Here is a 13,472-nt window from a genome sequence, read left to right on the forward strand (position 1 = left end):
GTATCGGAAAAATGCTGAATAATGAAACAGTACGCAATTAACAATACGCAGCAATGGTGGTAAAATGGTAATGCTCGAAAAGTATAGAATAAAAACTTTATCCATAGCAGTGGGGTTCGGAGTGGAAGGAAAATGGCGAACGAAACGTACTATGCGCCCTTTCGCAATGTGGTCTAATTAATTTATCACTTTCAATCGAGCGACGTTCGCTTTTTGTTGGCGTTCCGATCTGGCCGAAAACTTCCTCCTTTTTTGTAATTTACAGTAGCAATCTGTTTCGCATTTGCTATGGAAGTTTTGACGAACAAATTGAACTTTAATTTGTCAAAACAATAGACGCGTTTTTTATTATCGTCCACGTGGATGGCGTTCACTGTCAATTGCAGACACGGTTTGATTGGAATAGCAATGTTTCTGCTGCTGACAAGTGGTGGTTGTTTCTGACTGTTGCTGCTTACTGTTACGCGTCATTGAAAGCGTTTGAATGAAAAAAGACCTAAAGCAATGGATATTAAAATCATTTACACAATCGCTGAAACTGTTTTACAATTTACTTTATCGAAACTTATCAATATGCTCTATATAAATGTTCAATTGCAACTATTTCTAAGCGAAGGGGAATGTGGTAACGCTAGCTGAGCACCGCCTAAAGGGCAATCCACCCCCTCTCGTCGCAAGCTTTGGTTCCAGTTCAGTAGACTTTTGTGAACTTTGACGCGGAACCCTATGCCGGTGTGTTGGGTACGCTTCAATGCATTCCAACCTCCTCCACCCAAATGGTGAATGCATGATTGATGATGACCATTTTTTTTTTCGCGTAGTACTGATCGATTCAATCAGTAGCAGCTTGGCACAACAGGCGGCGGTAAATGTAACATGCGCGGGCAATGTTGGTTTTGTTTTGTTTGCCGATTTCCGCCTGAAAGTAGGAAATGAAATGATTCGCGAAGGGGACAGGTTCTTCTGTGTAGCCAGTGCCTCTTCTGCATATGTGAAGGGCCGGGTGCCCAAGCGTTCCGAAGCTTTTTAATTATCACAACGTGCCCCGATCGGTGTTAATAGTTGGTCTGCGTTGCTTTCGCGAGTGCGCGTTATCATATGGGTATGGTTTAGTGTAGGGGCTGCTATTAATCTATGGACGCAGTCGAGATATTCCGTTCGCATTAACATTGTTGCACGCTCTTACCGCTTGTATGGTTTTTAGCGCACGTTGTAAAACATTCAGCTGAACCTGAATTTGATTGGACCGCCGTGTACAGCGTGTTTTGAAGCGGGAATGCATTTTTTAAAAACAACCTATGTCTCTTTAACTGCATTCAACAATGTTGCACTTATTCCATTGCTTCGATGGTATAGCAATGACCTTCAATTCACAATTCACTTTCCTTTTCAGTTTATTGCCATCGAGCTTTTATATACCTTACTTTCATTAGTGGGTCTAGTTTTTTTCATACGAACTGTTCATTATCAAGTGACTACAATCAAATTGCTGGCGACAATTTACCCTATTGCTTGAATTCTTTGTAATATTAGATGCACCCGGCTGGTAATTTTCAAAGCGATTTATAATTATTTGTGCTTACAAATTGGAATCTTTTTTTAAGCTATGTCCTTCTTACCACTGACGAATTTCCTGCCATTAGCAGCTTCAACCAAATTGCAACGCAACAACTGGTGGGCACAAATGCGTCACTTTTCCCACGAGCCGGATTGTGCAAAGTTTTCCACTTAGTTCGCCAACCTAGAACCTTCTCGCTGCCAAAACTTTCTCGCTCTGCTTTACAGCTCTTTCAACAGCGTCCGAGGCTCAACGGTTTCAACAGCGTCCGAGGCGTACGCGCGCACGCATGGCACTTCCGGTGCAGCGGCCGTTGGTGTCCCAAATTTCTCTCCGCGTCGTCGTTCATTGCACTACCCGTGTGTGCGCGCGCCAAGGAAACATCTTCGATCGATAGCTTGCGCCCGCAATTAAAGCCATTTGTGTTGTGTTCGGTGCGTGACAGGAAGGAAATTGCAATTGCAAAATGCAAAAAGTTTCACGCTGCTGTTTGTTTCTAATTGGATTGCATTAGGGGGGGGAGGCTGATAGGTTATGGTCGAGATTAGTGCGTGGTGCTGGCTGGCTGGCTGGGCTGATGATTAGGATGTGCCATTGAATATCGCACTCACACACAGACACACACATTGCATAATGGCGTTATGTCAGAGCGGGGCGGCATGAAGGCGTAATGAAAATGCACATGAAAAAATAAGACACCAAAACAACTGGCGCTTATCGTGCTTTACGTGCCATTACATACACGATTTAATTAATAAATTTACAACAACAAAAACAGTCCATCATCACCCACATGGGCCTCAAAAAGGGAAACGTGCCCCTCTAAAGGGTCTACGTCCGGCTTTTCCCTCCCCATGCTGCGTCTCTGTCGCTTCCGAATGCAACTTGTGTTCGGAGCGGACGGACGCAAGTGCAACACGCACCCACACTTGTTGAGGCGTGTCGAGAAAAGGGGAAAAACACACACACACACAACAACCCCCACCACACCCTTAAACACGGCCATCGTGCGCACATCGAACTTGCGTCGCGTTTTTTTTTCTATTCGACGCGTTCGCTGTTGGTGTTTTTCGGTGATCGGTGCGCACCAACACGATCGCAGGGTGGCTTGAACAACAACGCCTTAACTTTTTGCATCACATTATCAGCCAGACCCAACCCGCACCCGCACAGCCAAGAAAAGGAAATCTCTAGTCTCCGCACACACACACATATGTGCATAAATTCGCCCCTAGATTTAGGTGGGGAAGGATGCGCAAAACTAGCAGCACAGAGTAACGACGCGGTGCGGCTCACCGGAACGCCCGCCCTCCCCACTGGTTTGAAGCCAAAAATTTCCATCGCCACCGAAAATCGGCTGCAAGCGCGCACGGCTCCGGCAGTGGCGAGTCCGGGGCGTTGCGTTCAGTTCACAGCCAACGCAGTGGTCCGTCGCACGTGCGTGATCCGCGATTTGGAGCGTCGCGTTTAGGGATTTCGCCCCTCATTTGGGTGTTCGTGTGCGCGTGTTTTTGTTTTTGGCGCGCTCTTTAACTCGTCTATAACAAACAACAAACACCAGCAACAGAAGAAAACAATATCCGTTCCCCGTTTCACTTCATTCGACGAGTGACTTTGACGAAAGTGGTAAAGTGTGTTAGAAACGGCCCTAGAAAGATGGGCAAAATAGGTTGCGATTTGCAAGATTTTGTGCCTGTGTATGTGTGCGTGTGGTGTGTTTTTTGAGAGTAACCCGGATCTGATAATGCCATGATAAAATTGACCAAAAAAGAGATCCACCCAGCGACACAAAGTTACTTTTAAGTGTTGTGAAATAGTTAGCAAAACCTATGAAAACAAAAACAAGGCATTCATAATTCTGTTATATGACGGTGATTACGTGTGATTAAATGTGTTTGTTTGTAGCGCAAAATTTTTTATACAAAATCGGGTGAAACCAAATAACAATAATAACAGCAAGCGACGAACCGCTCGAGTGCGAAGAATTGCAATTTTCTGATAACATAAAGGTCGGCAGCCGTTGAACCGGTGCAAAATAATTGCAATTTTTGTAACTTCCATTGCGCCTGTGAAGTAGCACGCGTGTTCATCTGTTGCTAATGAAATTACAGTCGCGAAAAGCTTCTTTTTTTCTATTTCTGTGAAGTAAAAATGCCCTTCAAGCTGCTGGTTGGGTTTTGTGTTCGGTCTTCCATTTCCACCCATTTCTCGACTGTGCTTCATCAAGCGAAATTATATTACGCTGCGAATCGTAGCCTAAAACTGCTCGAAACCACCCATCGCACCAAAAGATCAATGTCAATTGAATTGTATTGTTTGGCGGCGCATTTTCGCCCACCATCCGGCCCCGAAGCGTTTTGGATCATTGATTCGATTCATTTGCGTTAGAATGCTGCCCATTTTTTTGCCCTCCACAGGGCACGAGAAGTATTGATTTACAGAATTGTGTGATCAAGCGAACGTTTAATGATGGCACCCCGAGCGTAGGAAAATCTTTGCATTCGATTAATAAGATTATGCGCACGGTGTCGTCGCCGCTTCTATTAATCAGCGCGATCGAAACATTATTAAATCAAACACTCCAATGAAAAGGGAAAGATTATTCGATTATTTGATTCTCGTTGCGATGAAATCATCTTCTTTCGAACGAAACTGCAACACACAAGGGCAGCCGGAGGTAGTCACAAAACACCTCCCTTTTTCCTACATCCAGCTCAAACCTTAATTGCGAACACAAAGCTTCATCTGTCAACACGCGCTGGCGCTGGCTTTATGTTAGCAATCCTAAAAGACCCCCCAAAAGCACTTTTCATATACGTTTGTCCCCAAAAAAGGAACGAGCAAAACATAACATTTTAAGACCGACGTTTGATGCGTTTTTCCTGCGGCGTTTTCGTGCTGGGGCAGCCTTCTTTGAAGTGTCCTCTTCACCGACACCACCACCGCGTCAAGTGTGATGAAGGTTTTCGGTGCTGTTTGAAATGGAGGTAGTGGTTTCCTCTGTGATGTAGCTGTCGCTTAAAGCTAATGTAGCTTTTTTTTTTAAACGGAATCCATCTACGGTTACGAACAGGAGATTCCAATGGATATTCAGCAGAAGACAGGCAAAGCGCATGCAAACGAACCAAACTGGTTCCGTTAAAGTTTAGAAAAATGACAAACAAAAGGGAGGCATTGTATGAATATGTTGCTGCTGCTTGTTCATATAAAGTTAACAAACAGCGCAACGAATTTCACAACGACCCCGCCCAAAGCACATTGACCCTTTGCGGTGCGTCCGCGGGGAAAATCAATCACCTGCAATTGTTCCGCTCCTTTCCCTGTCTCTCTCTCTATGAAAAGCGGCTTGCGATCGTTTGCTTTAACGGACAGCGTTGAACGAACCAATAACACGTACCTTAATCGAGCCTTTATTGCAAAACATACCCGCCTACACCGCGCTGGAGGCTTTTAATTGTGTTTCAACGCACTCACTCACACATCGAACGTACTGCAGGGGAAGCATTTTAGTGCAAAAAACTGCAAGCATAGTGTTCCATTCTCTCCCCTACAGGGGCTGGCTTTTATCGTGTGGCTTATTCACGGTCAATTATCACATTAAGCTTATGCAGTGGACACTTTATGCTCCACTACTAGCTTACGAGTTTTTCATTTTACACTTCCAACCCAAACTTTACACGCTTTAAAGTCCAAAAAAAGTACCTTTATTTCTTTGGTCGATGTTTCATGAACAACAACAATACGATCGCGATCACCCTTAGCGTGATCACACTTAGCCTACACACCCAGTCACGCACCATGCCTGCGTAGATTTCACTTTCTGCTCGACGTGTGCGGCCTGACGGGGGTGTTGTTTGGGTGCGTTATGTTATGTTTAGGGCGTACTTTTTTTCTCTCTCTCTCTCTCTCTCTCTCTCTCTCTCTCTCTCTCTCTCTCTCAATAATGTGCAGTTTTTATGTGCAGCATTTATAAATAATTTTTCCTCTTCACGCACGTTTGCCGACCGAAACTGTCGATAAACGCTGCTTGAACGCAATCGAACGAAGGTTGATGTTGTAGAGGAAGTGTCTTTTCATTTCATTTTTGAAATGTCTGTATGATTCTTGTTTTAAAGCTTATTTCATTCCTACAATTTTATAACATACTGGAAGTGATTGGTTTATTATTAAATAAAATGACACCTCAACCCATCACCGAATATATTGCCCCAATTAAATAATATATTTAATTGCAAAAAAACGCCTCTAAGCGAAGGTCATGGAAGGTACTATTTCTTCCTTATTTGTACCAAAGCTCATACACTCTTCCCGCGACGCCACTAACACGACACAAACACCTTCTAGAGGACGTCCGTTAGCCAAACGTACGTGTTAGGTTGTTAAGTGCCTCCACACACATACCCACATTCCAATGGCGGTGATGATGATGATTATTATTTTAAATTCCATTCCATTTTCGACACCCACTAATATACGCCCTCCAATTCTAGAAGGTCAGATCATACGTTTTTTTGGATGGACACGGTTAGGCAGCTTACGACCCACTTCCGGGCGACGATTGGCGATGCTTTCGACCGTAAACGACCACGAAACCCTCTGCGTTGTGCTGTGCGTTGTGGGTGAAGCCTTTTTCCTTTCCTTTGCGGAACTGTTATCCATGTTTCCAAGGGTTTCCTGTGCTGTAATCAGCTCTGCTACACTTGAGCAGTGGATCGTCATTTCCTTCATTTTTGAGGGGGTTTTGTGTTGATTACTGGTTGACCAGTTAACGCCAAAAGCACGTTCATTTCCCTTTTTTTGCAAACAAAAACGTATGTGATTCGATCGACAAGACGTGCATTAAAATACAATTTTGCAGAGGAAATGTGTTGTGCTTTAGTTGTAGCCTGTTTGTTGCCAATTCATTTATATTTCATTGTATATTGTTTTTCTTTGTAATGTTTTCCTTAAATTACAATAATAAAAACCTTGGACAGTAATGGGAAAAAACATAAAAGCACGTTGTTTAACGTTCCTCGTCGAAGAATGTTTATCAAATTTCATTAAGTTACTCTCAAGTATCATCCGCTTTGTCGTCATTTTGTTCCCAGGAGGAACGAGTGTCGCTCTTTTACGGGGAAGGCAGCAAAAAAAAAGAACTGCGGGCAAAAGACAATCTTCCTTCATTATAACTCCAGGCCAAAAGGCGTTGTGAAGCGTCATTGTGAGCGTTAAACAAAGATTACCGCCCGCGTTCCCCGCATTTATTATTAACACACACACACATACAGAGACACTCACCTAAAGCCCCAATTACGTGCCCTTGGCATTCCTTCTTCCATTGACTGGCCTCGGTGGCCTTTGTTCTCCTGCTCCGACGCCCAGAAGGTATAAAAGGCGAAGTTCGTATTATGCAAGAGACAAAAAAAAGATGAGTAGAGGCGAAAAACAACAACTTATTATCCTGCATTTTGTCACCCCCTTTTTGGTTTCGTGTGCACACAAATGTTCAAGCTCGATATGTGGTCAATAACTTGTGACCTCCCCCCGTAGCAGCCAAAATCACCAAAGTATGTAAAAATCGTCCCAGAAAAACGCACACCCGCCAGCGACGCAGAATCATTTCCAAACAATCTCTCAATCGTCTTACGAGGGAATGAAGCAAAAAAGCACACAAACACACACACACATGCTCATACATAATCCATAATACGTGCATAAAGTTTTGCAAATCCGCATTGTTCGCATCTCCCGCCGGTTGAGGAGATGCGACCAGCGCGAACACACGATGGGGATATTGGTTTTTCAACCCAAAGAAAGTTCGTCGTCTCTCCGGCACAAGAGTGTAAAAGTTCCTTCAGAATATATTCCGTTAACAGAACGTTTCTCGGTGTGTTTTTTTATTTATTATTTGTGCATTCAAATCAGTAGCTTTTACATAAAAACACAGCTTTTTGGAACGTTCGAACGAGCGAGTGCACCATTGAGTGTTGAGCAGTTTCCAGCGAACAGTGTGTGACAAAGTGTTACAGCAATAAGAAAGCGAATCAAAACAAGTCACATTCCAAAGGGTGACACACAAGCAAAAGTCGCAAAAGCAGCGGGAAAGAGAGGGATTGTGTAGTTACGGCGTGTGGTAAGGAGAGCCAGCTTTAAAATTAAGTCCAAAATGAGGCGCGTCTTCTATCTGGAGCGGGACAAGAAGCGAGACTCCACGCTGGACGATAGCATTATCGGGCTACGGTATCGGGTAGGTAGCAAATGGAGCAGCAGCAGCAGCAGTGGGCGCAACCAGTGCTGGTGGATGGTGTTCTAAAAATAATTAATTACCTTTTTCTCAAATTATCCCTTTTTGCTGTCTCGTGTGTTCACTTTCGTCCTTTTTCCTACAAAAAGAGTTAATGAATTTATCAACATTTTGTTGTTGGATGTGCATAGAGGGGCAGCATTGCAGTGGCATAACAATAGATAACAAGCGTCCGTCATTTAATAATAGATCACCGGTTTTTTCATTGTTGGGTTGGCTATTTTATCGTTCTTTCAAGCGGGGAGCGTCACTTTTTTTGTTCGCTGTCGTTGGACGACGGGTTGAAGTTTAGAAGAGTTTATAAGTAGTAGTGCTGCAAGCCAATGCACACGAATTGTGGCAAGGAATGCATTGAAGCTTAACAATTTCAACAAACAATGCTCTCTTATACACTGAAACACTCAATCTCCGTCTTAAAATGGCAATATTTCTAACAATTTTTGTTTTTTTCTCTCTCTCTTTCTCTCTCTCTCTCTCTCTCTCTCTTTTCTCTCCCCATGTTCTCTTCCTTCCAGGGCTACACAACGCCGGACGGTGTGGCGGCCGCGACGGCCACGGCGACGACGGTCGCAACCGCAGCCGCGACAGCAAACGGTGACAATAACAATCAGTCATCGTCCTCCTCCGCCTCGGTTTCATCCACCTCCGTGCGCACTAACGCATCCTCCACCTCCTCCCAGCATGCCACCAACGCCACCATCTCCTCCACTGCTACTCCACCCTCCTCCTCCACTACCACGACCACCACGAGCACGACCGGTAGTAGCAGCAGCAACAGCACGAACAGCACGACCACCACCACCATCATCAGTAACGGCATCAGTAGCAATAACAATCATCTTCCCCCTCACCTGCATCACCACCATCACAATGGCAATGGCAGCCTGAACGGGTCCGCCGCCCATCTGATGAACAGTGTAAATAACAACAGTCTGCCGAATGGAGCCACGATCATCAATGGCGGTGGCGGTGGAGCCAACAACAGCAACCAGAGTGTGCGCCACATGAACAGCATCAACAACAACCAAAGCAGCAGCCTGCAGCGGCACCGGGCCGCCGCCGGCAAGGGTTCCCCGGTGGGCGGTGGGTCACCGACCCTCAACCAGTACGATCGGCGATCGCCGGACGGTAAGGATAACGATGAGACGTACCTGATCGAGACGAAGGGGGGTGGTGCGTCATCATCCCCCGCTGGTGGTGGGGTGGGTCTAGTCAGCAATCATCATCCTCCTACTGCTACTGGCAATCATCACGCGGGTGGCCATCATCATCTGCACCATCACGGTTCGGTTAACATTCCAGCGTCGGCGGCAGCGGCAAACGGGGGCAGCGGGGGTGGTGGAGTTGCCACCGTTGCCGCGGCCACCAGCACCACCACGGCCGCCGAGGTGTACTCCACGTCCAACAGCGAGAATGGCAAGATCAACGTCCAGGTGACGGTCCTAGTCGGTACGTATGCGCGCTCTGCTCTCTCGGTTTCATGCTTTTCCCCATCATCATCATCATCAGCATCATTTTCATACCCATTGCCTGCATTTTCCCTTTCCTCTTGCACGTCATCGATGTGTGTGTGTTTGTGTTTGTGTGAGTGTGTTTGTGTGTGCTTTTCAATTCTATGTTCTACTACCTCTCTTAATCTCATCTTCTCGCCATCGTTGTGCTGCTTCCACATCCTTTCCCTCATTGCATGATCATGTTCATTCCTCACAAAAGCACAGCGAACAGATGAACGGAGTGCCTAGCACTGATTTTGATTGTGTTTGATCTTGTCATGGCTGAGAATCATGCTACAGGGTTACTCAACCATTATGATACGGCTTCATTGAGAAAATTTAAGGCTTTTATGGAAGCTTACTTTCTTTTGAAGGTTAACAAATCATTAAGAAAAGAAACACAATCTTTATGAAATGCTTTTTTACTAGACTCTCGTTAAAAACTGTCGATAAATTAGAGGAAGTTCCTTTGAAGTGTTTGAAGCGCAAAAAAGGAAACAACAAGACAACTCAATGCTTACGAACCCTTCTCGTGTAACACAGCTCGTTATAATCGTACGCTCACACGAAAAAGAAAGTCCTAACCAGCAGCACCACCACGACAAGAATGTAGCGCGTCCTTTTGGGGGGGGGGGAATTCCTTTCTTCCTTCTTTTTTTCTATTCGCCATGTTTTTAGACCAAAGACTGGGCGTCTCCATCGTACTGCAGCAAAAGGGAAGTTGAAGGTTTGGGTCAAATTTAAAGCGCTTTTATCATTGTTCTGCTTCGTTAACAGACGTTCAATTGAATGTTTTATTCTTTTTTTATTTTTTGCTGGTTTTTTCCTTGGAAAACTTCTAATTTTAAATGTATTTATAACTTGTACGGAAATGTGTGTGTTATGTGACTTTCATTTCCTTTTATTTATTTATCCTTCCCGTTGTAAAAAAAAAACAAGGTTTCAAACAGTTTTTTCCCCTAAAATTATCTTGACTTGATTTTTACGCAATTGTGTTAACACGGGCACTACGTTTGAATCGTCCGTTAAATTGAGTTTGTGCAAAGTTTACACTACACAAAACAAACCTTTGGTCCGATTTTTTGTTTTTCCCGGGAAAAACATTAACAAAACTTTTATTTGCCGCATCCCTTCTTTTTCCGGCAAAAGGAACAGGGAAAAAGGGTTGCATTTGTTATAAGGGATTTATTTTGTTTTGTTTTTTTGTTTTTGCTTCAGCTCTCCTTCATCAACATTCCCGTGACGAACCGTTGTAGAGCAAAAGATTGCTGTAAAAGAATGGCATTTAATTAAGTGGACGCAAACAAATTAGGTGCACACTTTTTTTGATGTTTTTTTTTCGCGTTGATGTCATTGATTTTTTGAGCTTTTGTAAAGGAGAGCGAAATGAAGTGGAATAATTTGCATAGAATTTAAAAGGAGGAATCTTTGATTGCGCTTTGATTTAACGTTCGTTTGTTTCGCTGGCTCATTCATCCATTCCATGTTGCCTTCCCCTAAGGGTCCCAAGTGCGTACGCGATTTCTTATTAAACTCGTTCGTTCACCCACCCATTCCTTTGATAATAAGAACTTGGTCGTCATGCACACACTTATTTCTTAACCTTTTTCACTTTTCTTTCTCTCTTTCTCTCCCTTTCAACTGCCTCTCTCTCTCTTTCCTTGTTGGAACACACATACACACAAACTATTTTTTTCTTTATTGCACTCCACTTTCCTATTTTGCACCAAAACTCCTTTCTTTCCGCTTCCTAATATGTTGTTGTTATATCGACGTTAACCCAAAACAAAAAAAAAACAAACAACGACAAATCTGGACATAAAATACAAATCCCCTCCCTACAATGTTCCCGATCCCTATATCCCCCGTCCCTTTCGCTCAAAAACCTGTACCAAAAAATAACACCAAAGATCCGTCTGTCGCAGGAACGCTGGCCGATCTGAAGAAGCACCGGTCGCAGAACCGCTCGAGCGTCAGCCCGGAAAATGGTTCCCTGCTGAGCGGTACGGCCCCGAGCCTGGCCGGCAGCATCGGTAACGGGGGCAGCACCACCCCGAACGGTGCGAACGGTGCGACGCCCGTGGAACTGTCGCTCGTATCGAACGAGCTGCAGCAGCAGCAGCATCACCATCACCATCTGCACCATCCGCAGCACGCATCGCCCCATCTCAACAGCCGGCAGCAGCAACACTATTACGGTGATGGCAGTGTTAACGGAACCGGAAACGGATCCCTGCACGGTTCGGTGGCGGTCGGGGAAAGCGAAGCGGGCACACCCGGCGGCACGCTGTCCAAGTTTAGCGGCAACACCAGTGACGTGGTGAGTGACAGCACCCGCTCGAGGCGCTGTTGTGTGGTAATGTAAACGGGAAGGAGCGAAGAGGAAGAAGGTGGCAACCAGCAGAAGGAGAAGCAGGCACACACACGCATTCGGTTTGTGAAACTGTGCGCTTAAAGCGAGGATAACGGAGCGAGTAACGCTTAGCGGAATGAGTAACGCTTGGCGCCATCTATGAAGCGCTAGGAGAAGCTGTCACTGTGTGCTGTGAGTTTCAGACAGCATGTAGTGGTGCGTGTCCGTGCTGTCTATTCAGCTTGCTGGTTCGAAGCTTCGCTAAAGATCAAATGCAATGCGTTTTCTTAGTAACGCCGTACGTTACTGCACTTAGCAAAAAACAAAAAGAAAACTTCCCCCGTGACTGAGAATTAAAAGCAATGCCGTACTTACACATCACACTGAAGAAAGATAGAGAGAGAGAGAGGATAGGATGAAGTGAAAATTAAAGAAGACGAATCGTTCTATTATATTTGTAAGAAAATTCCACTTATGAAATCAAAGCGAAGAGAAACCAAACACGAAGAAAAAAGCAAATAAAAACAAATAGAAAAGGCAAAGGTTTGAAGTGAAATATAGTGTAAAACTATCTACGGCGGAAATCAAAATGTGAACATGAAATGTAAACGAAAGAACTGAACCAGAAGCAACAGAATAGCTAGCGGCGAGGGAACTGTGTGAGCAGAAAACGGGAGGAACGAACGAAAGAATGGTGGTTGAGCAATTAGATAAAGACGAAGAAAAGAAAAGAAAAAAAAAAACCTAGGCGTCTAGCAATTATTTTGCTTTGCGAAACATTCGTCCGTTGTGAAATGTGATGGCGCCCGCGTAAGGGCGGGTTGTCCAGAAACTATACGCGCTAAACCCCACACCCCGTCGGCCGGAGGTCCTTGTGTGTGTGAGAGTTTTGTACATAGGATTATTGTTATTTACACTATTATTGTAATAATAATTATTATTATATTACTATCACGGTTGTTCGGCAGCAAACTCTCTATCCATTGCGATTGTGTTTTCTCCCTCCTCGGTACGCCGATAATCCACCGCGGCCACGCGACTTAAGCCACAGAGACAAGGATAGAAAGGATGAGTGTGGAAAGAATGAAATGAAATGCAACTGTGTTCCTCTACCCCCAGTGTTAGCAGAAGGATAGTGCAACTGAAACCGATCCACGCGTTATTAGTGCGATCCACGCGAACTGTAGTACATCACATCACACATTAAGGTTTTTTGTTAGTTCACACATAATTTTGGTTTTTTGTTTTGTGTTCGATTTTTTTTCTTCTGGTTTAATACAACATACCCATACACATGCAATCATTGCTCAGTCATAGGTGAATATCATGTCCATCATCTCTTAGCATCAATTAAAAAGGGCGTCAGAAACGAGCGCGAAACAATTAATTGTGTCGGTAGATCGGTAAAAGAGAGAGAGAGAGAGAGAGAGAGAGAGAGAGAAGAAAAAAGCAATTAGCGAAACAATAACACATGTTATTGTTGTTCAGATATAAAATGAGAGATTCCTTCCTATACATAAATGCAACGCAAAAAGCGGGTCCGTTTGCAAACAACACCCTTTAAAATCACAAAACCCCTATTCGTGAGAGAAGGAGTGATGTGTATTCATATTATATATATAAATAAATCAATAGCCGTTAGAAAGATATCGTGCAGAAGAGTGTGCGTGTGTGTGTTCCACAGAAAAGCAATGTGAAAAACAGGCTTAATATGCAGCAGTCTAGCGACGACGAGGAGGGAGATAGAGTGAGAGAGAATGTGCAAGGAAAAGAAAATATATT

General features: G+C 44.3%; 1 protein-coding gene across 14 annotated transcripts in view; it reads left to right on the forward strand.

The window, feature by feature from the left end:
- The window catches only part of LOC120904619 (protein phosphatase 1 regulatory subunit 16A), an 82,562-nt gene extending 69,423 nt beyond the window's left edge, over positions 1 to 13,139 (forward strand). For 11 of the 14 annotated variants that reach the window (XM_040314770.1, XM_040314769.1, XM_040314774.1 and 8 more), the window contains exons 9-10: positions 8,360 to 9,293; positions 11,248 to 13,139. In XM_040314770.1, coding sequence (XP_040170704.1) covers positions 8,360 to 9,293; positions 11,248 to 11,702 — 1,389 coding nt within the window. In that variant the 3' untranslated portion in view covers positions 11,703 to 13,139. The remainder of the gene's footprint in view (positions 1 to 8,359; positions 9,294 to 11,247) is intronic. The other 3 variants (XM_040314777.1, XM_040314778.1, XM_040314779.1) reach the window with 3 other exon arrangements.
- The last annotated feature ends 333 nt before the right edge of the window (positions 13,140 to 13,472 follow it).

The sequence above is a fragment of the Anopheles arabiensis genome, chromosome 3, assembly GCF_016920715.1.
Source record: "Anopheles arabiensis isolate DONGOLA chromosome 3, AaraD3, whole genome shotgun sequence".
Taxonomy (NCBI): Eukaryota; Metazoa; Arthropoda; class Insecta; order Diptera; family Culicidae; genus Anopheles; species Anopheles arabiensis.